The following is a 24,755-nucleotide window of genomic DNA, read 5'->3' as shown; positions in this document are numbered from 1 at the left end:
AGCACAGGCCCTGTCACCTCGAGGCCCTGCCACCCGCCTCTTCAGGCCCTCTTGGCACTGACTTCCAGCTCCTGACCTGCTCAGGCAGCATTTCCATGGTCAGGGGATCAGGAAAATTCTGCTTCTCTGCATGGCCCTTGGGTCTATTGGCTTCTCAGCAGCTTTCCAGCCCAGCAGGCCTAGATCCAAAGAGTCATTCCTCGACAAGGCAAACACCCGTCAGAGCTTTGACACAAGCCGACAGCACGCGCGAGAAAGGAGATGGTCTCTCCCGGGCACCCTGCAAGGCCCTTTTCCCCTAGGACCACGCCTCGGAGCTGGGAGGGGGAGCTGACTCCGCCCATCTCCTTCGCCGGGCGTGCGCCACACTTCACCGCGGCTGTCGGGGACCCCAGGTTTTGGGTCAGCGAGCAGTCGGTCCCTCCCTCCCCGGGAAAGTTCTGCGCATTCTCTGGCCCGTCCTTCCCGCCTCCGGGGCGCCTCCGCTCGGCTGTAGGTGCCCTGCGCGCCCCCCGCCCTGTCCCAACGGTGGCCTCCGCCTAGCCCAAGACCCCCACCCACCCAGAACACAGCGGCCGTGTCCACTCGGCTTCTCCGCCCTCCTCCCCCGCTGGCCGCTCCCCCGTGCCCTCTGCGCCCCGGGCCGGGGCGTCTCGGCTGCCCGGAACGTGCCCAGCGGGAGCTTCCGTAGAAAAGCCCGGGCACAGACGCGGTGCGGGGACCCGACGTAGGCGGGGCCCGGCCGGGGCGACCCCCAAGCTTTCCACCTGCTTCGCCCAGGTGGGTTCCGCCCTCTGCACCGCGGGTCCTTCACCTCCCGGCGCTGCGAGACCCTGGCCCTGCCGGTCTCTCCACGTTGGCCCCGCCCCTCCCTTGGCCCCGCCCACGGCCCGGTCCTTTCGCCGGCGCTCTGGCCCCGCCCCTTCCCTCGCACGCGGGCCGCGAGGCTGGGAACCACGGAGACGACCGAGCCTCCGCGCCGCCCAGAGAGGCCGGAAGTCTGCGAGACGGGGCGGAAGCGTGCGTCGAAGGCCCGTTTCCGGTTTTGTCGCGCGTTCGGAGCCTCGGGCGGTCCGCGGGGAGGGTGAGTGGGCGCGTCGGGCGCGGACTCGGGACCGGGCGGCTTACGCGCTCCTGGGCTCGGGCGGAGTGGCAGCTGGCCGACCCCCGCGTCCGGCCGCCTCCGGCACGGCGGGGGAGCGCGGGTGGCGCGAGCGGCTTGCGGACGCCGTGGGCGCCTGGCGCGGGGGGTGGTCGAGCTGCGGCCGCCGTGGCCCGCGGCGGCGGGAGGCCTGAGGCCGAGTCCTGCAGGCGCGGCCGCGTAGCGCGGGGCTGGCGGCGGGCTCCTCCCGCGGCCTTTCCCCCGGTCTCGGCCTGCCCCGCGCGGGGCCCCCTCCCGCGGAACCGCCGCCTCTCGGTCCTCTTTCCTCCCGGGGAAGACCCGACGCCAGCGGCGGCGGCCAGAGGGGCTGTCTGCGTCCCCGAGTTCTGGCTGCCGCTCGGCGTGCTGTGCTCCGGGGGCACCGGCGTCCCTGCGGCGCGAGGGGGTCCTGCTGCCCGGGTCCGCTTCCCGGGACCCGCAGCCGCGGCTGCCGCCCACGAGCCACTTTCTGAGCCAGAAGCTCCCCCAGGAAGCCGCTTCTCAGTGCGACCTGGGGGAGTAGCAGGTTCGTGCGGGCGGCGGGGTTCCGTCCCGCCCCGCTGCTTCCCGCGGTCCGCCGTTCCGGCCGCGCCACCGCCTCCCCGCCGCCGCCCGCGCCCCGCGCACCTCCCTCCCCGCGGACCGGTGCGTCAGCGTAAACCCGTTTCCCAGTTGAGAGGCTTCGGAGTTTCTCCCCGCCAGGCGCGGACTCGGAAGTTTCGCTCCTCAGACCGCTTCCCGAAGGCGGGTTCTCCTGCCCGGTGCACGGCGGCGACCCCTGCGGGCCTAGTCGGGACCTGGCGGAGGCCGCAGCCCCCCGCGCCGCCCGCCCTGTGTCTGGAGTGACTCTCGCACCTCACACGCGCGGGAAGAGGAAGGGGGCTTCGGGGCAGATGCTCACGAGCTGGGGCCGCTTGGGCTCCACCTTATGTCCCTGCTGAGGAGCACAGTACCCGTATTCAGGGGTTGGGGTCCGCCGGCACCCTGACCTCTGACCCTTTCCTCACTGCCAGCAGGTTCCTCGGCCTGGACGCATGGATGCCCACTCACCGAGCCTCATGGTAGGAGTCTGCCTGCCTCCGGGCCCTCCCTTGTCGTGTGAGGGCCCCTGCCTTTCCCGTGGGAACCGACCCTGCCCCTGGGCCTGGTCCTCGACCCTCAACTGGCCCCTCTGGCCCTTGCCAGGCTCAGGCATGTCCGCCCTCAAGGGAGTGAGCAGACCCCTGCCCAGACTGGGGCCTGCCAGAGGCCCTTACTGGGGGAGGTTTGTAGGTCACCAGGATCCGGCTGCCTCCTCCTCCTCCATACTGCCCCTCCCTCAGTTTTTAGAGCCAAAGGGGCCTGGTGACAGTGTCGTCTGGCCCTGTGGTGCATGTGCCTGAGACACACCATGAGGTGGAGCCAGAGTGGGGCTGGCACCCAGGGTTCCCTGGGGTGCTGCTGTATGTCTTTTCAGGAGGCTGTGACGTTCGGTGATGTGGCCGTACACTTCTCGAGGGAGGAGTGGCAGTGTCTGGACCCTGGCCAGAGGGCCCTCTACAAGGAGGTGATGCTGGAGAACCACAGCAGTGTGGCTGGACTAGGTGAGGCCCCTCCCCCACATCCCTGGTCAGCACCCATATAGCCAGGCTGAGGGGTAATGTGGGCGGTGGGTCTTTCTAGGTCAGGAGCTTACCCTGGGAGGTGTCACAGCGAGTTCTGTGCATTATAAATAACTTTTTCCATCCTGTTTGTTAACTTCGTGGGGTCAGATTTTAATGAAATTAAGTCCATTTGTTTTTGCCTTATGAGTTGTACCTTAAATTTTATTTAGAAGTTCTTTCCTACTCCAACGTCATAGAGGCAATCTGTATGTTCTCCTGTGGATTTTATAGTTTGTCTTTCTCATTTAGGTCTGGGGTCCACGTGTGTGTCTGGAGTTACGTACACTCCAACCTTTTCCATTGATTTGTAGAGAGCCCTGCTTGTCTCATGCGTGTGACACTGTTTCTGAGTTGCCCTTGTAGTGTGTCGTAATGCCTGGTGGGACAGCTTCCCCTTCTGTTCTTTTTAACACTTGACACCTATTCGTGGGTGGTGGGCTAGTTCTTTCATATAAACTTAGAGTAAGTTTGAGATTTTCAGTTCTTGGAACTGGCATTTTTGGAGGGGGGGGTGACTCACAAGAGAAGAGCTAACCTTTCTCATATTAAATATTCCCACCCAAGACCATGGAATGTGTCTCCATTTATCCCATTCACCTTTGTGCTTTGTTAGAGTTCTGGGATTTTCTCCAAAGTGGTCTAGTACCTACTCATGCTTTGTTTTTGGTGGTTTTGTCAGTGTATCTCTTCACGTTGCTCTCTCTACATATATTTTAAAGATTTTATTTATTTATTTGACAGAGGGAGATCACAAGTAGGCAGAGAAGCATGCAGAGAGAGAGGAGGAGGAGGCAGGCTCCCTGCTGAGCAGAGAGTCTGATGCGGGTCTCCGGGATCATGACCTGAGGCAAAGGTGGAGGCTTTAACCCACTGAGCCACCCAGGGGCCCCAATGTTGCTATGTTTTTAACTGTTATTGTTGCGATATGAAATGCTGTTGGTTTTGGAGGGTTGATCTTGTACTTGGCAACTTTGTTGAACTTGCTGCTAGTCTGGTGCTGGATTCTAGGAGGAGGACCCTGCCACTGGGAGGGTAATGTTTTCCCTCTTGGTCCCACAGGATCCCAGCTTTTAGCCGGGGCCAGAGCCCTAGTGCTGTAGACAGGACTGCTGTGGGCAGGCCTGTTGGTTCCTCATTTTAAAGGGAATACTTCTAGGGGCGCGTAGCTGGCTCACTTGGTGGAGTGAACTCTTGATCTCAGGGTTGTAAGTTTGAGCCCCACATTGGGTGTGGAGATCACTTTTAAAAATTTTAAGAAATAATAACAACAACAAAAAAAACCCTCTTCTTTCAAAAAAAAAAATAAGAACACATCTAATTAAAATCAGAAGAGGGTGCCTGGGTGGCTCAGTGGGTTAAGCCTGTCTTCAGCTCAGGTCATGATCTCAGGGTCCTGGGATCCAGCCCCGCATTGGGCTCTCTGCTCAGCAGGGAGCCTGCTTCCCCTCTCTCTCTGCCTGCCTCTCTGCCTACTGGTGACCCCTCTCTGTGTGTCAAATAAATAAATGAAATCTTTTAAAAAATAAAATACAAACAGAAGGAAGTAGCTGAGGAATTTTCTTTTCAATCATAAACAAGTACATTGGGCGGGGCGCCTGGCAGAGCCAGTCGGTGGTGGAGCATGCAACTCCCTGGTCTTGGGGTTGTGAGTTCAAGCCACATGTTGGGTGTAGAGATTACTAAAAAATAAAGCTTAAAAAAAAAAAAAGCAAGTACATTGAATTTCAAATTCTTTTTTGCATCAGTTGAGAATTTGTATATTCTTTTTAAGTTTATTAGTCTAGTAAATTATATTGACATTTTGTTTTATTTCTGGAATAAACCCTACTTAAATTATACTTTACATATAAACTTTGATATCATTTTGGACTCAGATAGTATTGTATTTCAGAATTTTCATCCGTGTTCATAGTTAATTGGACTTAATTTGTTTATTTGTGTGAATTGTTCTTGTGTATTTTTTGGCAGATGGCAGTTGGCATATCAGTTTCGTAAGACGAATGGGGTATCTTTTTAATTTCTGGAAGAATTTATGTATGTGGAATTGTGGTTGTTGGTGGAACTCTCATGTAAAACCCTCTGGGCCTTGGACCCTTGGGCCCTTGGGCAAGGACGGTTTTGTGCTAGTGTTTGTTTTCTTAGTGACTAAGAGTCTGTTAAGTTTATGAATTTTTTTTTGTGCTAATTTTCTCATTTATACGTCACATTACAAGTTGATGTGTTCGTTTGGATGTTGAATTGCTTCACCGTCTGTTTGCTCTTTATTTTTAGTCTCCATACGTGTGTAGTTATTTCCCTGGTGTATTTTTTTAACCGTGTTGACCTTGATTGGTTTTGCCATGAAACTGTCATTGTCGTCTTTCCAAAGAACCAGTCAGCGTCCGGTTTTGCTGATCTCCCTTTGCAGTGGGGGATGTGGGTGCCTTTGTTGTCTAATCATTGAATCCTGCCCCACGGATATTTTCTTCTTCCTTATAGGGGTTTGCTGTGTTGATTTGCCCCCAACTTCTTGAATTTGATATTCACCTCATTTGTGTTTTACCATTTTCATTTCTAGTAAATGTATTTAAAAATGAAAAAGTTTATGTGTAAGTACTACTTAAACTTCATTCCGCAAGTTTGATAGTAAATATAGCTGCCACGTCGTAATTTGTTACTCAGTTTTCAGGTAGCTAATGGTTTCGAGGTACCTGTGCCTACCTTCATATCCAGTTGCATTTTGGTTGGGGCACAGTGTGGTATTGTCCTTGAATGGGGCCGTGACCCCCTCCGTAGCTGAAGCACCCCAAGGGTGTTTCTCTGTGGACATCGCACGTGTACTTGGAGAGGACAGTGTTTCCCGCTGAGCATGGGGTCCCGTGTGCACATGAGGCCTTCACCCACGGGCTCCCTGCCTGCCCTCCCCCATCCCCACAGCCAGAAGGAAGCCCTGACCACAGGGTTTGCTCAGCCCTTGAATGGGCTGGGAGGACACCACAGCGCTGTCCCCCCAGTGTGGGGGCTGGTGGCCCTGGAAGGTGGCTGCCACTGCAGTCTGCTGAGGCCCCCGCGGATTGGCACGAGGACATGAGGCAGGGGCAGCCAGGTGAGGGTCAGACTTCAGCACCTTCTGAATTAAAATCTATTCCTCTGTTGGTTTTTTTTTTTTTTTTTTCTTGTTTCTTGGCCACTGGTACCCCCAGAATGTTTCAGCTCTGAACTGGGGGATAGTCCATCTCTGCTGAGGGAAGTGCCGGCAGTGTCTGACTGCTTTCTCCGTAGGCTAGAGCTGGCCTGCTCTTTGCAGACTCTCTGGTGTCAGATCCCCTGAGGATCCTGGCCCTGCTGTGGAAGGGGATGGGCTGAGAATCCAGGGGTCTCACTGTCAAACCTCAGGAGCTGGACCAATCTGGCCAGAGAGGGCCACTATGTTCACAGCCTCACCGTGATGCTCCCTTCGGAGGCTCTCCCTGTGCTGCAGTGGCCCCCTGCCTACTTACTCCTGGAAGCCAAGGGTGCTGGGCCCAGTGCTGTACCCTCAGCCATGTTGACACAGTCCCTTCTCTGCCATCCCCACAGCAGGATTCCTGGTCTTCAAGCCTGAGCTGATCTCCCGGCTGGAGCAGGGGCAGGAGCCATGGGTCCTTGACCTGAAGGGAGTCGAGGGGAGAGAGGGGGCAAGAACCTTCCTTACAGGTGAGGCTCAGGCTTAAGAAGCTTCTGGGGGCGGGTGAGGAGGTGTTCAGAGAACCCATGTCCAGCAAGGACTGAGAGGGATGGACCCCAGGGACTGGCCACACAGGCACGCTGGGCTGCATCTGAACACCATGGGCCCCAGGTGGGCCACTGACAGCATCACCCAGTCACGGAGTTGCACCGGGAGAGACTGAACTGCAGAAAGTCAGGGACGTGAAATTCTTGCGTGTTTCGGCAAATCTGTTTGTTGTTCAGTTTCTGATTTTACTAATGTTCTTATTAAGCAAAGGTATGGATCCATGGGAACCACCAAGCTTGATTCTTAGCAGCTGTTCAGGCGAATGTCAGTTCCCTCCCTCTCACCAACAGCTCCCTCCAGAACTACTTGGGGCCTCTCAGATCAGGCTTCAGGGCAGTGGCAGTGCCCTGGGGCTCCTGGAACAAAGCGCCACAGACTGAGGCCTGAAACCACAGAGATTTCATCGTCTCGCGGTTCTGGAAGCCAAAATCCAGGCATCAGCAGCTTCCTGTCCCCTGTGAAACCTAGAAGGGATGACCCTTCCTAGCTCCTCCAGCTTCTGGTGGCCCCAGGCTTTGTTCTTTGGCTTGTGTCCTTGTCACTCCAGGGTCTGCCTCCGTCGCCACCTGGCCTCCCCATGTCTTCTTGGAAGGTACCGTCGTACTGGGTTAGGCCTGTCCTTACTTCAGTGCGACCTCATCTTAACGAACACTGTCTCAACAGTCCTGTTTACAGATCCGGTTATATTCTGAGGTCCTGGCTTCGGGGGCAGGGGCACAGTCAGCGCATAACGGGCATCTGTCACCTCACAGTGTTGGCTCCCACTGGGCTTTGCTGAGGAGATGACGGTGCCCCCAGCCTTAGCTGGCCCTCCCTGGCAGACATGTTGCCAGTTCGGCTCGGGCACTGTGACGGCATGATCTTCACCACAGAAAGGAATCCTTGCTAACTGCCGTGTCCCACGGTCACTGCCACAGCGGAGCAGGGCCTGGCACCACGTGCTCTGGAAGCAGGTTGGCATCAGACTGTGCCAGCGAACGGTAGTGCGCTTCCGGCCTGGGAGGGCCTGCAGTTGTCCTTAGAGCAGCTTACCGAGTCTGTGTAAAGCATCGTCACACATCATTGTGTGGAAGGCGGCAGCGGTTGGGCAGCTGTGTTGGGAACCCTGATCCCAGCCCCCAGCACCCTTGGCTCTATATCGGAAGGCCCAGCTTTCCACTTGAGGCCCCTTTCCTCTCCTTCCTGGGAAGAGGGTAAAGCTGTAGGCTAGCCCAGTTAAAACCCAGCCACCATTCAATACCTCCGAGGTGGAGGGGAGATCTCAGAGGGGTACCATGGCAGAAAAGCTAGCTGGAGCTGGCAGAACCGGGGTAGTTCGGGGGTTTATGTGCAGCAAATGGTTTTTAATGGTGATGAGGCGGCTGCAAAGAAAACACCCCCCAGTGAGATAGAGACCTGCTCTTGGGCCTAAGAACACAGGGCAGGAGCGCGGCCTCGCCGATGGAAGCGTGTGGAACGCGCTGGACGATGTACGTGCCCAGAGGTGTTACTTGTGCCTGCCTCGTCCAGCAGACAACCAAGGGGTGGCCCAGAGCAGTAGCGGGATGCAGAGCTGCACACCTGTCCCCAGCCTGCAGGGACACACACACACCTGTTCTCTGAGGGAAAACCACTTCTGAAGAGAGGGAGCATATGCAAGGAAGCCCCTGAGGCTGGTGCTGGGGCGTGCTGTGTGGGGAGGCTTCACAGCCTCGGTTCTAGGGAACCAGATGGAGGCCGACAGCCATGAGCTCGGTGGTTTTGAGGCTGCTTAGCCACATGAGGTTATCCTTTTCCCTCTCGTGAGCAGGAGGTCCCAGTCCCCTGCCACTGTAGACCTCACCGTGTTCTTCCCTGGTGTCCGGAGAGGCCTCTGCTTTCCAGCAGGAGGCAGTGGAGAGCGGTACTTGTGTATCTGCTCATCTCCCAGTCAGGGAGGCCTGGGCAGAGGGTGGAATGGGCCAGCACCCCACAGCCAGTCCTGCCTTGTGGAAGGGTGTGTGGTTGTGCATCGAGGACCAGGCAGGGGATGCCCCGTTTCATAAGGACACAGACAGGTCAAAAGGGCAGTTGTTCGGGGAACAGACCTGGGTCCATTCCTGATGGTCTCATGAGCTGTATGACTGAGGAGCCCCAGAGTCCTTACCTGTGGGATGGTGATTCCACTGCTGACCTCACTGGATCGTCATGAAGACTCATCGAGGAACGGCGGAATTAAGTGTTCCTTAGCCACCGCAGATGCTCTGTGTGGGATGGCCTTTGGCTCACCTGGGCCCGCCCACGAACTGCGGATCCCTGGAGCAGGAGAGGATGCTTTAGGGACCACCAAGAGCCCTAGAACTAGGCCCTGGAGGATTTTGCTGTGGGGTAGTAAGGAGCTGCTTGTAACTGGTTGTCGCACTGGTTACGAAGTTGGTTGTGATGCGAGTTACGATCCTGGGCATGATCACGGACACCACGGAGGTGTCTGACATTGCCAAGGTACTCTCTAGGATTACAGAGTAGGAGATAGCCTGACACGTACTTGGAGGGTCCAAAAGGAAGGTGGACGGATGTTGGGAAGCCTTGTGGGGGGCAGGCCAGGGTAGCTTGAGCTTCCAGAACCCCAAGGGAACAAGAAAGCAGTAGGACCCCTGGGTGTGGCCTCCTGGAAGCCGAGGGCCACAAGCAGTGGTTGTGCACGGGCAGGGCTGCATCAGGGTGGCTTGGCAGCGGCTGGAGACAACAGAATTCAGGCCTGGGGTCCCACTCAGAGCCCCAGCCGGCCCCTCAGGCTCGCCCCTGCCATGCCCCTCAGCAGCCGCCCGGCCTTATTTTCCTCCAAGCTTGCCTGTCCCCCAGCTCAAAGTCTTCAAACCCTCTTGCCCTCCACCTCCTCTGGGTCCAGGAGCCTCTGGCCACACTTGCCAGGCTGTCGGGCTCACTGTGTCTGTATGGGTTTTTGCTCATCCCAGCTCCCCGCAGGATGGCCCTCTCCTCATACTCACACACAGGAGGGTACAGTTGAATGAATGCATGAAGCAAAAGTATTAATGAAACCAGATTTTGAAAACTGTCAAAGGCATGACTTCTGGTAGTGTTTGTCCGTGGGGGTGTGTCCTTGCTTGATGCAGCCCGACCTGGCAGGGGGTGCGGTTCCCAGGGATGGTGTGCCGCCCCTGTCCCCACCCCTGGTGTTTGTCCCGTCTGGAAGCACGGGGTGTAAGGGGCATTCTTTCCTGTCTCTTTCAGATTCTGCGGTTGGGATTGTGAGTGAGCAGGCCTGTGAGGACATGGATGTTCTAAAGTCAGAGCCCTGTGTGGCGACAGTCAGAAGCCCCTCACAGGGTTTTCCTCAGACTTACAGCTTGAGAGACCCCTGTGATTCTGAGGTCTGGTCGGGGACTAAGCCAGGCTCCCTCCAGAAAAAGTGCTTGAACTCAGGGACCGTGGCTACCAGGAAGACCTTCGCCAAGGAGGGTGCCCAGGGTTGTGGCGAGCTGGAGAGCAGTGGTGGCCTGGGTGGTCAGCCTGGCAGAAGTCCAGGAGGTGCTGCTGAGGGGACATCCCGAGGATGTGACACGTGTGGCACAGGTTTTAGATCAGACATTGTTCTGCATCAAGGAATGAATACACAGAAAAAACCTAGTAGATGTCCAGAGTGCAAAAAAAGTTTACCCGATTGTTTACAGGGGAGAAATGGAAGTAAGTGCCCCAGAGAGAAGCCCTACGAGTGTGCGGAGTGCGGGAAGGGCTTCAGGTTGTGCTCGCAGCTTAACCAGCACCAGAGAATCCACACTGGAGAAAAGCCATTCAAATGCGTCGAGTGTGGAAAAGCCTTTCGTCTGAGCTCAAAACTCATTCAGCATCAAAGGATTCATACCGGAGAGAAGCCCTACAGGTGTGAGGAGTGTGGGAAGGCCTTCGGTCAGAGCTCCAGCCTCATCCACCACCAGAGGGTGCACACCGGGGAGAGGCCTTATGGCTGTCGGGAGTGTGGGAAGGCCTTCAGCCAGCAGTCCCAGCTGGTCCGACACCAGAGGACCCACACTGGGGAGAGGCCCTACCAGTGCCAGGAGTGTGGGAAGGCCTTCAGCCAGAGCTCCACGCTGGCCCAGCACCAGCGGATGCACGCTGGGGACAGACCCCAACTTCCACGGAGCCCAGATGGTCCCAGCCTCATTGCGCATCAGAGAAGCCATCCTGCGGAGAAGCCGTTTAAGTGTGACGAGTGTGGGAAGGCCTTCAGGTGGGTGTCCCGCCTCAGTCAGCACCAGCTGACCCACACCGGAGAGAAACCTTACAAATGCAACAAGTGTGCAAAAGCCTTTGGTTGCAGCTCACGACTTATTCGCCACCAGAGAACTCACACTGGAGAAAAACCATTTAAGTGTGAGGAGTGTGGGAAAGGCTTTGTCCAGGGCTCACACCTAATTCAGCACCAGCGAATCCACACTGGAGAGAAGCCCTATGAGTGTAGTGACTGTGGAAAAGCCTTCAGCCAGAGCTCAAGCCTCATTTACCATCAGAGAATCCATAAGGGAGAGAAGCCCTACGAGTGCCTCGAATGTGGAAAAGCTTTCAGCATGAGCACACAGCTCACGATACATCAGAGGGTCCACACTGGGGAGAGACCCTACAAGTGTACCGAATGCGGGAAAGCCTTCAGTCAGAACTCCACCCTTTTCCAGCACCAGATCATCCACGCAGGGGTGAAGCCCTACGGGTGCAGCGAGTGTGGGAAGGCCTTCAGCCGGAGCTCCTATCTTATCGAGCACCAGAGGATCCACACGCGGGCCCAGTGGTATCATGAGTATGGGGGTACCTTGGACGCTTCCGCCCACGTGAGCCGCAGAAAAGTCAATACCGTAAAGAAGCTGCATAAGTGTAATGAATGTGAGAAAATATTCAGGTGGCGCTCACATCTCATCATACATCAGAGAATTCACACCGGAGAGAAACCTTACAAATGTAACGATTGTGGCAAAGCTTTTAATCGGAGCTCAAGGCTTACTCAGCATCAGAAAATTCACATGGGGTAGACCGCTTACCTTTATAAATGTGTGTAAGTGTGAATAAACCTACAGCCTTAACTTTACGTATTTTATATGGGATCATTTATACTAAGAATTTAGAATGTGGGGAGAGAGTCCAGATTCCTATAAAGTGGATGTTCCTTTGCTGGAATGTGTGACCTTAGCCCGCTCAGCAAAGCCTGTGTCCCTTGAGTCAGGGTGCACATGTGTAGGGTTTTGAGTTCACAGAGGGAAGACCCTTGGTCCTGTGGATGAGGAAGATCATGGGAAAAGGCCTGTGAGTGTTGCTGCACAGCTTAGAAGTTACCCAGTGTTTCCCCTGAGCACTGGCCCCTCAGACTGCCTTCAGCAATCAGGATGTGTTCGTTTGTGCTCATGGAAGCCCAGAGCGAGGGGGCCTAGAACTGCCTTCTCTTGCCTTCTTCACCTGTCTCCTTCCGAGTCAGCCCCACCAGAGCAAACCGGGGATATGCCAGAGGGCCCCGGGGACCCGGCTCTGCAGATAGGAGCTCGGATCAGCACGGGACTCCAGGAACCAAGCCCAGGTTGTGATTGTGGGACCTATTCTGTGACTCTGGGATGTCACAGTCCTTGAAATCCAGAGTCTCTCTGCTCGCCAGCATCATTACAGGCTGATCGGAAGAACTGAACTGTGAGAGCTCTCCCCCTGACCCAGCTCGGAGACCCCCGAGCCAGCGTCTCCAGCCAAACCCAGTGCAGACCTGGCCTCAGTAGGAAGAGCTCATAGGAGCCCTGCGGATGCCCTCCAGAGGCCAGGGTGTGACCCTTCCTGCTGCTTCCCAGACTTCCTCAGACTTGGTCCTGCCATACGAACTGCCAGAACTGGGAGGGTCTGCAGGCGGACAGTGGGCCTGTTACCTTTTCGCAGAGGCTGGTGGAGATGGAGACAGACCGCTCCCAGCAGCGTGAGACTGAGGACGGTATGGATCGTGGCCCTGCCCTAGGGCCCTGGAGTCACCAACTGTGACAGCATTTGAGGGGACCAAAGGTTTTACTCAGACTGGCTACTACCTGCTGCCACTCACGCGGGACCTGTCGGTCATTGGTGTCACTGCCAGTTACCACTTAGACAAAATGTGGGCCAAAGAGCGCTCCTCCCTGTCCCGGTGGAGAGGCCTGTGTCTCCCACATACAGTTTGGGATGGTCCATGTGGGTTTCTGTTCTAGCACACGGACCAGGATCTCAGCCCAGTCACCAGCCACCAGCTAACTGCTGGTTAGCCAAGCACAAAGTCCGGTGTGCCGTCCGGCTGCAGTACTAGTTCTTGGGGTGAAGATTGTGCCCCAGACTGTACCTGCACCTTCGGAGGTGTCCCCTCTCCAGGTGCCGGGGCACGATGAAACCGCTGTGCCCGTTTCGGTAGCTGTAACTGCCTCTGCAGCTGCTCCACCCAGAACTTGGGTCCAGAAAGGCCAGTGCGAGAGGACCAGGGACTGTGGGCCCCCGTGGCTTAGGAAGGCAGGTTGGCCACTGACTGTGCCGTCCCCGGACAGGAATCCTCTCTCGGCCACTTCCTGGGCAGTGATCGGACAGAGGGGTGAGAGGTTACATGAAGGCTTCCAAATTCCAACCTGGGCACGATGCTGTCTTCGACCAGCAGCTCCAGGCCAGCCAGAAAGGGCCAGAAGCTTCCATGTAAATCACCCAGGCCCCTGGATTTTCTTTTTGGATTGACCTGGTCCTAGATCAGGGCCTGGAACATGGAGGCTGTTAGACTGGGTCGCTCTCATTCCTCGGGAGCTCCACAGGCTGACCAAAATCTGGGCGAGTCGATTCCTGTAAGTGCACTCATCTGGGAAGATGAAATTTAAGAACCGCCCGTCACAGCCATGAGCAGTCTCTTCTGTGAGACTCTCTCGTCTCCTGCCGGCACAGCCCTCATTGTTAGGTGGGCACCGCCTGGTTCCAGCCCACGTGTGTGCAAATAAACACTTGAACACTTTGATGTACCTCACTTTACCTCTTTAAAGGCTTAAAAGCTAAGAAGGGTTTTTACATTTTTAAGTGGGGAAAAAAAGACTATTTTGTGACATTTCAAAGTTCTGTTGAAATGAGATTTCAGTGTGACCAAATAAAGTTTATTGGAACAGAGCTGGCCACTCTTGTGCGACGCGAGCAAAGTTCTCACTTGCTGGCCTTGACCCCTTGGGTAGGAGCTCCATGCCCTCCAGCCTTAGAGGAGTCCTTTTTTCTCTCAATTCTGAGTGTGATTTGTTCACTCAAATGTCCCAATACAACCGAGAATTCAGTAGAAATAACCCCGGAGGCTTAGACTCCAGTCCGGAGCCTCCATCGCAGAGGTCAGGGTGAGGAGCCCTTTCTTAGCCGCACCCAGGCCAACGAGAAGCGTGGCGCTGGCCTGCTCGGCAGCTCTGAACTCCGACTGTGTCTGCGCACGTCCCGCGCGCCGGCGGCTCTGCAGAGGGCAGGGAGGAGGGCCACCCTTCGGGAGTGCAAGCTTCGGGATCACGCGTCCTACTCTCAAGCTGTATCTCCCAGTTTGGGCTTCAGTGACTACGAGTATTTTTAAGACTATCCAGAACTCTGTTTCAGAGCAGGTGTTACCTTGGATTTCTCTGTTGGAGACAATAAACTCTAGTTTTGACCTGAAACTGCTTTTTACTCAGTTACCAGATTAAGCTTTGATGTAGGACATTGGATTGGAACCTCGGAGCTTCCTGGAAGCTTCACAAAGGGGTGGGGGCTGCAGAGCCCAGGTGAGTTCATGCAGTGTGGGGCTCGCACTCAGAGCCCAGGAAATGTTTGTCTACACATCCTGACCTCGAGCGTGGGGTTGCTCCCCAGGGCAGTATTCACTTGTTCAGCACTCGGGGAAGAGAGGAGGCCCGCTGGCATCAGCAATGTCCATGGAGGGGCACCTGGCGGGCTCCGGACAGTGGAGCACGTGACTTGATCTCGGGGTTGCTTGGAGCCCCACATTGAGTGTAGAGGTTTTTTTTTTAAGTTTCCACAGAGATCTGAAAAAGATCCAGAAAATGAAAAGGGTAATCTTGCAAATGTGAACATCCATTCTCTGTACAAGGCCTTGTGCGGGCTTGGGAACAAAGATGGACCTCGGTCAGTGGTAGGGTTGACCACTGATGACGGTGCACAGCTGCTCAGGGCACACAGGGTCCACACGCCCCAGCCTGGCAAGAGCTGGGCTGGGGCAAGCGGAGCAGAGCCACCACCCACCACCTAGTTTCTGTAGGCCCCGGAGGGGAGGATGGTCTTTAAATGGCTGCAAACAAGAGGATTCTGTGACTCGTGAAATTGAAGTTTCAACGCCAGTACAAAATTTTTATCGAACACGATTGTGCCCATTGATGTGTGTCATGTCTGCCTGCTTTCAAGCAAAAGTGGCCGAGCAGACGGAATCCTCGTGACCTGGGAAGCTGGCACAGTCGGTCCCCGCCATCTCCTCCCATGGCAGCTGGGGAGTGGAGGGCAGGGCTGCCCTGCACTGCTGGGGGAGGTACGGCGAGCTCACGGCCACCATGTCCAGGACAGGGCTCCGCCCCAACGCTCCTGATTGAAAGCGGCACATACCAAGCCTTCTGGTGGGGGCTGACAAGGGGGCAGAGCACTCAACCCCCCCTTCCATGTGTCTGGAACCCGGCGGGAGCAGAGGGCCGTCCCAGACCCTCCGGGGCCTGCGGAGTGGACCCACCCAACAGTGTGGAGACAGACTGCTGGCCACCCCAGCCAGGTGCACAGGGACAAGGGGGAGCAGGCCTCAGTGCCCTTTGGGCAGGGAAAGGGAGTGCTGACTCGGGGGCTTGTCCACTGGGCAACTCCTGGAACCCCCAGCCTCCATCAGCCTGTTTCGGTGTGCCTTCTCCCCGGAAGCGCTGCCGAGGGGCTTTAGGTGGGCTCCAAGTGAGAGCTCTGTACTCTGAGGGCCTCTCGGGAAGGGGCTGTGCGCGTTCTCCCCGATGCCAGCAACGGGGTGGCCTGGAAAGCGCCTCTCCTCTCTACTCATAATTTAAAACCACTGAGGCCCAGCTACGTGGCCCTTTGGTGGCAGCAGAGCTCGAGGCATCTTGAGCCTCGGGGCGTGTAAGCCTGCCTCAGACCCTAGGTCCCCACCCCTGCTTGCACCAGCCAGATTCCAGCCGCCCTGCACGGCAGAAGCCCTCAGTGGCTCTCAGCCCGAGCCGTGTGTCCACATGAGCCAGCCCCCCAGGTGAGGCTCACTGCCCCTCTAGCCGGCCGGCACGGTCACTGTCCCAGCCAGCAGTCAAAGCACAGGACGCTGCCAGCGGGAAGCCCCGTCCAAGTCGGGAGGGAAGGCTGACCACGCCAGCTCCCCCATCAGCTGCTGGACGCTGGACAGGCCTCTGACCTCTGCTCTGTCGCCTGTGCAGTTGGGAAACGTCCACCTACAGCGAGCGACCACAGGGGCAGTGCTTGGACTGGAGCTCAGTACCGTCCGTTCCGCCCGGAAACGCCGCGTGCTCGCAGCTGCCTCGCCAGGGACTGGCCTGTGGAGACACGTGTACAGACGGTGCACCTCGGGCAGCTTGACGATATCAAGAGCTTTAAAATGTTCACATTCTGTGTCCTCTGTTCCTACTTCTAAACAGTTTCAGTACGTGAAATGGTTTTACCACATCACTGTGATTTTAAGACTTTATTTGTTTATAACGAGAGAGAGATCACAAGCAGGCAGAGAGGCAGGCAGAGAGAGAGGAGGAAGCAGGCTCCCCGCTGAGCAGAGAGCCCGATGCGGGGCTTGATCCCAGGACCCTGGGATCATGACCTGAGCTGAAGGCAGAGGCTTAACCCACTGAGCCTCCCAGGCACCCCCGTGACTGTGATTTTTAACAGGGAAAAAAAAAACACAGAAAGCTGCTACGCTCCGTGTCCCTCCCTTACCTCCAAAATCTCAACGTCGAAACCCTGACGCCCAGTGTAACGTATGAGGAGCTGGGGCCTTGGGGAGGCAACTCGGCGTGGGTTCAGAGCCCTCAGAGAACTCCCGACCCCTGGAACCTTGTGCGGGGAGAGGCCTGCACCGGCCAGGCCAGCCTGGGGTGCTCGGTTTGCCGCGTCCGAGGCGACATCACGCGCCCGCCCAGGAGACGGCATGTTCCGCAGCCACGAGCCACAGCTGCCACACTCGGGACTTCAGTGACCAGAGCTACCACACGCAGATACAGCACCCATTGGTCTCCGTGGCTGTCTGTGGGCAAAAGGACTTTGAGATTCTTTAAGTTTGTTTTTACTTTTTTTTCCCAAATGTATCCTGAGGATGTACTCCCTGAACACATGTAATAGTCACGACAGACACACCTTGCACGGAAGGCCTCCATCACTGGGCAGGGGGGGACACGGTGCTCAGCATGTGCGAGGGCCAAGCGGCAGCTGGACAGCCCTGTCCACTCCCGGCCTCGGGGCAGCAGGGCCCCGCTGGCCGCTGATGCTGCAGGTGACAGTCCGCACCCCTCAGTGGAGCCTGGCCCAGGCCCCACCTGGGGGCTCTACCCGGGATCGGCCTCTGCAGCCCTACCCCTCCGTGGGCAGCACCACCCGCCATGTTCTCCAGGCCCACCCTGCCGTGACCTGCACTCGGAGGGAGAATTATTACCGGAGAGGCTGGGGGTGCCCTGCCCTGCCCTGCACAGGGCCGGCAGGGAGCTGGGCAGGGCTCGTGAGTTCTCAGGAAAGCTCCCGCACGCCGCTCAGGATGGTTTACCGGAGACTTGTGGGCAGGTGCCTGAGAGAGCGCCGACTGTGGAGGCGGGGGCACTGCCGGGGGAACACAGACCGAAGCACATGTCTGCGAAAATCAGGACCCCAAGTCCCCTGAGTGGGGGCCGGTTATGCTGGAAGCTACAGCGTTGGCCACGGGCCCTGAACGCTCCCACCCTGGAGGCCGCCAGCGGAGACCCGCTCCCTCCACGTGCGCGCTCACTGCCAAGGGCTCCGACCCAGCGGCAGGACGTGTTCGGAATGAGAGGAGAGCCCTCCTCTCCCACACGTGCTCATGGCCGGAGGAAAGGCCGTCTGCAGGCCGCTCACCGGGACCCGACTCTGCCGGGACTCTGACCTCACGCTTCCGGCCTCCAGAACTGTGAGGACCCAGAGTTCCACTGTTCAAGCCACTTACTCTAGGATGTCATGGCAGCCCGAGCTGCCTAAGACACCCACTCAGAAGGTCCCAGGAGTGGCCTCTGCGCCCCTTTCCCCAACTCCACCTCAACCCTGCAACAGTCTCTCCACCAGGCTCCCAGCCCGAGCCACTGTGCTCTGCTCTGCTCTCAACTCAGCATCCGGTGAGGCCCTTGCAGAGCAACAGTGATGTCACCCCCACTCCGCTCCAGTTGAGCCGAAGTCCTCAGAGAGGCCTTCGGGGCCTGCCCTCCCCACGCTCTGCTCACCCCCTCACCAGCCACAGCTGCCCAGGTCGTGCACTATGAGCTGCTCCCCCTGCCCAGAATCCCCCCTCCTCAGACCACTCTGCTCCCTTCAAATCTTTGCTCATAAACCATCTCCTCCCGGAGGCCTCACCCATGACCCAACTTAGGATGGCAGCCCAGCTCTTCTGGTCCTGGGTCCCTGCTCTATTTTTCTTTCTTTCTTTTTTAAAAAAGATTTTAGGGCATCTGGGAGGCTCAGTGGATCACGGCTCTGCCTTCAGTTCAGGTCATGATCTCAGGGTCCTGGAATCGAGCCCCACATCAGGCTCCCTGCTCGGTGGGGAGCCTGCTTCCCCCTCTCTGCCCACTTGTGATCTCTGTCAAATAAATAAATAAAATCTTTTTAAAAAATATTTCATTTACTTGAGAGAAAGGGAAACACAAGAGGTGGGTAGAGGCTCTGAGCAGGGAGCCAGACACAGGGCTCCATCCCAGGACCTGGGAATATGACCTAAGTCCAAGGCAGACCCTTAACTGACCAAGCCACCCAGGTGCCACTCCTTTCCCTTTGTAAGTATTTATTTATTTTGGGAGAGAAAGAGAGCATGAGTGGGAGAGAATCTCCAGTAGACTCCCTGCTGAGCAAGGAGTCTTGATCCCAGGACCCTGAGATCATGGCACGAGTGGAAATCAAGAGTCAGAGGCTTAATCGACCAAGCCACCCAGGGGCCACCCCCCGCTCTCTTTCCGCAGCACTGACCCTCCTCTGACAAGCTTTGCATCATTTTGTATTATGCATTTTGTAATGTCTCCCCCTCGCCAATACAATGTTAGCTCCATGAGGTCAAGGATGTGAGGCAGGAAAATGAAATGTCCACATTAGAACACAGGGTTGACAAAAGCAAATAAGCAGAGAGCTCAGACGTTACATGAGGCCAGGCCAAGTGACCACCGTGTCCACACAGAGGCCGTGGCCTGGACTCCCAAAGGCAAGCACACACGGCCACCCCGGAGCAGCAGGTGCCCTCACCCAGCAACAAGACCAACAGCTGGGGGAGGGGGCGGTGCCACCTGATGCCCACCCAGGAGGACACTAGTTATAATTGCTTTATTTCCAGGAAAAAAAAGGAAGATCCAGGATTCTCAACGGAACAGAAACTGACATGATAACGTTCAAACATCTCACTGAGGAACGGCTCCGGGAAGGGCAGGCTTTGTCTGGGGACACCCGTCAGAGCCGGCTCTCCCCAGTGACTGCAATGGGGTCGCAAGCTCGGTCAGGCCTGCAGTTTGAGCTCACACCTCTTCTCCAGGTCAGCCATCTCCTTGAGGACCAGCGCCACGCTGTACCGCAGCTCTTGGAACTTGGCCGTGGGGATCTCAAAGCGGTGTGCCGAGCCGTCTGAAAGCTTCAGCTGCATCAGGACACTCGGCTGTAGGGAACGTGCCAGGGCACTGGTGGAGATGGCCACATCCACCCTCCAGCACAAGCGGGAAACATGAGGCAGCCAGGCCCCCTGCTGCCTGGCCACAGAGTTGAGGAGAGGCCGTTGGCTCCCAAACACCACACTGGCCAAGTCTGTAACCAGGTCTTGGGGGATGCAGAGCTCCTGGAGCTGGTCCTGGAAAGCGTCGGGCTTCAGGCTGGCTGGGGGCAGCCGGATGGCCTGCTGGAGCAGAGTGTTTGTGCCGGCGAGGAGGACACCGAGCCGTTCTTCTGACAGGTCTGCACTAGCCTTGAGGCGCTGCACAGCCTCCCGGCAGTCCTCTCCCTGCAGACTGCTGACCACCAGCTTCAGCAACTTTCTGAATGTGCCCCTGTCCAGGTCTCCCAGGAGCCGGGGCATTGCGGCCACTTCTGGGGGGAGCTGGGCCCCCAGGAAACTCGCCCGGCCGCTGTGACTGTCGGCAGGGTAATGCAGGTATGGGGCTGCAGTCCCCACGGCAGACATGGCTGCTTCCTCCTCTTGATCAGGCCGCCCAGAGGAAAGGTCCCGGCTGCAACTGCCAGGGCGGGGGAGAAGAGAAGTCCCGTAACTCCCATGTGCTCTGGGCCAGAAAATGAGGGCTAACATGGCCTCTGCCTTCAAGGTGCTGACAGCATGAATCTCCTACAACACCCAATGTCATGGGAGCTGCTCTGAGAGCAGGTGGCACACGGGCCCCCTTTAATCCCAGGCAGAGAGGAGCCAGGAGCTGGCAGGGAAGGGAGACAGGGTGGGGAGGGAAAGAGAACCAGAAACCAGAAGAGGAGAAGTAAGTTCTCCAAATACCTAATGGAGAAAAGAGTGAAGAAGAAGAAAAGCCCAGGGAACCCAGGGATGTAGCAGCCACTGCTGCGGTCACCAACCGCACCAAGATCACTCCACTTGGAATCGTGACAATGGCTTTGCAGGAGCCAATAAGGAAACGGGGGCTCAAACCCAACCGCGCAAGGACCAGAACCCAGGCCTGTCTATGAGAAGCCCCGCGGACCGCACAGCGCAGGAGAAAGCAGACACAGGCGGGCAGCAGGAGGGCACGCGACAACAGAGGCCCCTGCGGTGCCTGGAGGGGAGGTCTGTGTCAGCACCGGAAAGGACAGTATCATGTCCTGGCGCGTGTCGGGTGACCGAGCCACGCACCCGCTTATACAGGAGAGGCGGGCTCGCCCGCTCCGAGCGCCGGACAGAGCTCGGCAGACACAGATCCTGTCCCCACGGCGCCCACCAGGCCCGGGGTGCTCACCATACAGCGAAGCGCGGGGGACCAGGGGCACAGGGAGACCTCGACTGGCTTCACCGCACCGCATCCTCCCGGGAAGGCCGGGGCCCCCTCGCCCTGCGTCAACGACCACGCAAGGCCCAAACTCGGGTTCTCCGCAGCTGCCCGGCCCCTACCAGGAACGGCCTTCCACTGCCCCGGCCGCCCCGCTGCTCAGGCCCTGCTCCCGGGAGGCTGCCCCGCGCGGACGCTCTCCTGGCCAGCGGCCAGAGCAAGGAGCTGACAGAGACCGGCCGGGCTGGAGCTGCGCCCCGTGGTGGCCGGAGGGACCCCGGCCACCTGCCGCACGGCCGCCCACCACCCGCGGACCGCGCCCCAGGCTGCCCCGGGTCGGCTTCCGAACTTCCCGGATAGAGCGGCCGAGGAGCCAAGGAGCGGTCTGCGGCCTCCGCCCCGAAAGAGCGACCCCAACCCCGCCCCCCAAAGCCCGAAACTCCCCCGCACCTGCCGAGCCCAGACTGCAGCGGAGCCGCCGAGCGAAGCCCACCGGCGCGGCCAGACCGGAACCCGGCCGGTTCCCGGAAGCTACCCCGAGTCACTTCCGGGCCGCTCTAGGACGCCGGGAGGACCGGGCCCTCTGTGATCCGGCCACGTGAGTCAGGCCCCCCGCGCCTGTTGTGAGGCGGTGGAGCAGCCGTGGTCGGCGGGGTCTTCAAGGGCCGCTCAGGGAGCGGCGGGCGCTGGGCTCCGCTGGTGTCCGGGGCGGGAGGTGGGGGCGGACCCGGGAGAGGAGGGCCAGCGCCCAGACCCCGGGGCCGGGCCGCCCGCACCCCGCCCGGCTGCGCACCTGCGGGCGCCTGAGCTCCCGGCGGCACATGCGGAGGCCGGGCCGTGCGGGCTCCGCGGTCGCGAGTCGGCGCGGGGACGGCGGACCCCCCTCGGCACGGGAGCACGCCGCGGGGAGCACGTGGCCGGCGGGCGCACGCGGGCCGGGGCCGCTGCCCAGCGTCGGAAGCGGTCGTGCGCGGAGACCCTGGTCCCAGCGGGACGGCCTCGGCGGTGGGGCCTTCGGGCGGGCGCTGGGCCGTGAGGCTGGGGCCCCGGCAGCGGGGTTCGCGCCTTCAGGAAGCGGACGGGGGACCGGGAGAAGCCGGCTGGCGACAGCCCGGGCCGGGGCTTCGGCCGAGCCGCCGAGCGGGCGCCGTCGGCTCGGGCTTCCCGTCTCCAGGACCCGGAGAAGAGTAAGGGATGGCGCGGGGGCGGCCGCAGGGGCCCTTCCAAGCCCTGGGCGGAAGCGGGGAGCAGAGGGTCTTGCGTCGCCTTAAGACGCTGCTCAGATCGACCCTCAAGTCAGCCCGCCGGTCCCGGTCCCGCGAAACGGGTTCCTCGGCGTGAAAGAGCCGGGAAGGGACCCTCGGTTGGGATGGCGCCACGAGGCCAGCAGGGGGCGCGCCGACCCTCTCGGAGTCCCGCCCGCCGGAAGTAGAGGCCTCTCCCTCTCCTCCCACGGCCCCCCGCAGCCCAGCCAATGAGAAGCCGCTATACTTCCAGCCCCCAGTTTGGTCCAATGGGTTCTCCGTTTACAACAGCGCCGCCTCGCTGGGCCCACCCGCCAGTCCGCGCTGCGCTCGACGACCCGAGCTGCCGCGCTCTGTGCTCGCGGGGAAAACGGGTTTTGCCGGAAAAATGAGGAGCGGCTGCTGGCGAGAGTGCGGGCCGGGTCACCGCGCGGCGGGCTCAGTGGTCCGCGGTCGGCTTCCCGGCTGCCGCGACCCCCGGGTCGGCGGTGCTGGCGGGTCCGCGGCCTGCGGCGGCCGGGCCGGAGCCGAGGCTTTCGTGCTGCGGAAAGTGCGCTTAGTCTCCGGCCGCGGCTGTCGCGGTCTCGTCGAGTCCCCGGGAAGGAGCTTTCGGAGTCCCGCGCCGGTGGGGGTCGGGACTTCCCGCTGAGCGGGTTCCCTTCCCCGACGGCGCGCGACAGCCTCGGGGTCTCTGCGGAGGCGTCACAGTCGTTCCCTGGTTTTACGGGGCGGGTGGGTCGGTGTCGCCGCCACAGCCACGCGCTGACGTGCGGCCGACACTGAAGCGGCGCCTGCGTCGGATGCGATTGGGGCGCGGACCGTCCCACCCCGTCCTCTGAGTCTGCGGGCGCGGGCGCGGCGGGTTTCGGTGGACGAGTCGGCGTCGGCGGCGCTGCTCCGCGAGGCTCTGCGTGATGCACCGTCCCGCGCTCCTGCCGCCCCGGCGACCGTAGTGCCTCCGTCGCTGCAGGTCCGGCCTCTGTAGACCCACAGGGAAGGGGGACGACAGGGAACTTGGCCTTCTGCGTCCGGTTCACCTCCGCTTCGGCGTTGTCGCAAACGGCGGATTTCCCGGTCTGAAGCTCCGCCCGCGCACGCGCAAGAACAGGTACGCGCGCCACGTGCGGCCTGTGCACGTAACGTGACGTGGACACGTAGGCTCCGCGCTCTTTGCCCGCCCACGCGCCACGTGCGGCCTGTGCACGTAACGTGACGTGGACACGTAGGCTCCGCGCTCTTTGCCCGCCCACGCGCCACGTGCGGCCTGTGCACGTAACGTGACGTGGACACGTAGGCTCCGCGCTCTTTGCCCGCTCACGCGCCACGTGCGGCCTGTGCACGTAACGTGACGTGGACACGTAGGCTCCGCGCTCTTTGCCCGCTTGGTTGGCGGTTTTCCTGTCTTGGCTCTTGCGGACGGCGCTGCGGTGCGCGCGGCGCTGCTGACAGTTCTTGGAGATCCTGTTTTCAGTTCTGTTGGGTGAATACCCTGGAGTGGGCCTGGGAGTCGGGGGTCCTCGTACTGTTGCTCCGTGTGGGTAGCGGTTGACCTTCGCAGCAGCAGCGCACAGGGATTCGTTTCTCCGCACCCTCGCCCACACTTGTTCGGGTTTTCTGGGTTTTTAGATCTTATTTGTTTGACAGAGACCACAAGCAGGCCGAGAGAGGGGAAGCCGGCTCCGCGTGGAGCAGAGAGCCCGGCGGGGCCGATCCCAGGACCCTGAGGCCATGACCTGAGCCGAAGGCAGAGGCTCAACCCGCGGAGCCCCCCAGGCGCCCCGTGCAGAAGCCTTTAGTTTGTGGTTCTCCCACGGGCTTTTTGCTTCTCTTGCTTACGCTTTTGGTGTCACATACAAAAACTCATCAATGTCAAGAAGCTTTACTCCTGTTTTCTTTTAGGAGTTTTACGGTTTTAGGGTGTATGTTTAAGTATTTACTCCATTTGAGTTGATTATTGCATATGGTGTAAGATAAGGGTCCAGTTTCATTCTTTGGCATGTGGACATCCAGTTTCCCGATGTGAAATAACAAGAAGCACATATATGTGTTTCTGCCCCTAGTTCGCACTAATATTTAGTCTTTGACTTCACTTCAGCACCAAGCTTCTAAATGCCTTGTAATTTCCAAAGTGATAGGAGTGTCTGAGTGATGGTGTCCAAAGTGATAGGCGTTTAAGGAGTGTCTTTTTCTAAAGATTTATTTATTTATTTATTTATTTATGAGAGAGCGAGAGAGAGCGAGCTTGCGTGCAAGTCAGGGGAGGTACAGAGGGAGAGAGTCCTCAAGCAGACTCCTTGCTGAGTGTGGAGCCCAGCCTGGGGCTCCATCTCATGACCCTGAGATCACGACCTGAGCCCAAAGCAAGAGCTGGACGTTCAACTAACTGGGCCACCAGGCACCGTGTGGAGTCTTTTATTCTAATGTGGTGACTCTCAGTGTGCTCTTGAGTGGTCTGAGTAGAAGCTTGGAATGCTCAGTCCTACTCCCTTGTCCTCCAGAGAGGGAAGAGGGAATGGGAAATAAGTGAACTATCGGTCGTGCCCATGTGATGAAGCCTCCATAAAAATCCCCAAAATGTGGGGTTCAGGAACTCCAGAGTTGGTGAACACTTGGAGATGCGCGGAGAGTCACACCTTCAAGGGCATAGAGGACCCCATCCTGTGCTTCCCATCCGTCTAGCTGTTCCCGATGAGACTCTTCTTAATAAACCGGTAACTTAGTAAGCCAAGTGTTCTCCTCAGCTCTGTCGGCCACTCTAGCAAATGGTCAAACCTGAGACGGTCATGGAGCCTTTGACTTAACAGCCAGTTACTCAGAAGCACAGGTGACAGCCTGATC

At 58.5% G+C, this 24,755-nt stretch overlaps 3 protein-coding genes across 11 annotated transcripts; 2 read left to right on the top strand and 1 right to left on the bottom strand.

The window, feature by feature from the left end:
- Positions 1-873: 873 nt before the first annotated feature.
- ZNF7 (zinc finger protein 7) lies at positions 874-14,166 on the top strand. 9 transcript variants are annotated; one of them, XM_032316846.1, is made up of 5 exons: positions 874-1,084; positions 2,158-2,202; positions 2,598-2,724; positions 6,343-6,459; positions 9,749-14,166. In XM_032316846.1, exons 2-5 carry the CDS (start codon positions 2,176-2,178, stop codon positions 11,536-11,538), a joined length of 2,061 nt encoding a protein of 686 aa, XP_032172737.1. In that variant the 5' UTR covers positions 874-1,084; positions 2,158-2,175; the 3' UTR covers positions 11,539-14,166. The 9 variants fall into 9 exon arrangements, with proteins under 9 accessions (XP_032172737.1, XP_032172735.1, XP_032172734.1 ...); XM_032316844.1 differs by having other exon boundaries at positions 2,565-2,724; XM_032316847.1 differs by lacking the exon at positions 874-1,084 and adding an exon at positions 1,091-1,667.
- A 4,800-nt stretch (positions 14,167-18,966) lies between these two features.
- COMMD5 (COMM domain containing 5) lies at positions 18,967-19,888 on the bottom strand. The gene has a single exon (XM_032316536.1). The coding sequence runs from the start codon at positions 19,866-19,868 to the stop codon at positions 19,194-19,196; it is 675 nt and encodes a 224-aa protein (XP_032172427.1). The 5' UTR covers positions 19,869-19,888; the 3' UTR covers positions 18,967-19,193.
- A 616-nt stretch (positions 19,889-20,504) lies between these two features.
- On the top strand, positions 20,505-21,275 carry LOC116574996 (basic proline-rich protein-like). Its single transcript, XM_032316025.1, has one exon. It carries the CDS (start codon positions 20,505-20,507, stop codon positions 21,273-21,275), a length of 771 nt encoding a protein of 256 aa, XP_032171916.1.
- Positions 21,276-24,755: the final 3,480 nt, after the last annotated feature.

This window comes from Mustela erminea, chromosome 16 (assembly GCF_009829155.1).
Source record: "Mustela erminea isolate mMusErm1 chromosome 16, mMusErm1.Pri, whole genome shotgun sequence".
NCBI classification, from domain to species: Eukaryota; Metazoa; Chordata; class Mammalia; order Carnivora; family Mustelidae; genus Mustela; species Mustela erminea.
Note: the sequence above shows the minus strand (reverse complement) of the source record. Positions and strands in the feature narration are given on the sequence as shown.

What these genes read in the sequence shown, in the direction of transcription:
- ZNF7 (XM_032316840.1), top strand. Translation starts at nt 2,514, where the DNA reads ATGTGCCTGAGACACACCATGAGGTGGAGCCAGAGTGGGGCTGGCACC. An exon ending in CAGCAGTGTGGCTGGACTAG is followed by an intron (nt 2,725 to 6,342) that starts GTGAGGCCCCTC and finishes CCATCCCCACAG; the next exon opens with CAGGATTCCTGGTCTTCAAG. An exon ending in GGCAAGAACCTTCCTTACAG is followed by an intron (nt 6,460 to 9,748) that starts GTGAGGCTCAGG and finishes TGTCTCTTTCAG; the next exon opens with ATTCTGCGGTTGGGATTGTG.
- LOC116574996 (XM_032316025.1), top strand. Translation starts at nt 20,505, where the DNA reads ATGTCCTGGCGCGTGTCGGGTGACCGAGCCACGCACCCGCTTATACAG.
- COMMD5 (XM_032316536.1), bottom strand. Translation starts at nt 19,868, where the DNA reads ATGTCTGCCGTGGGGACTGCAGCCCCATACCTGCATTACCCTGCCGAC.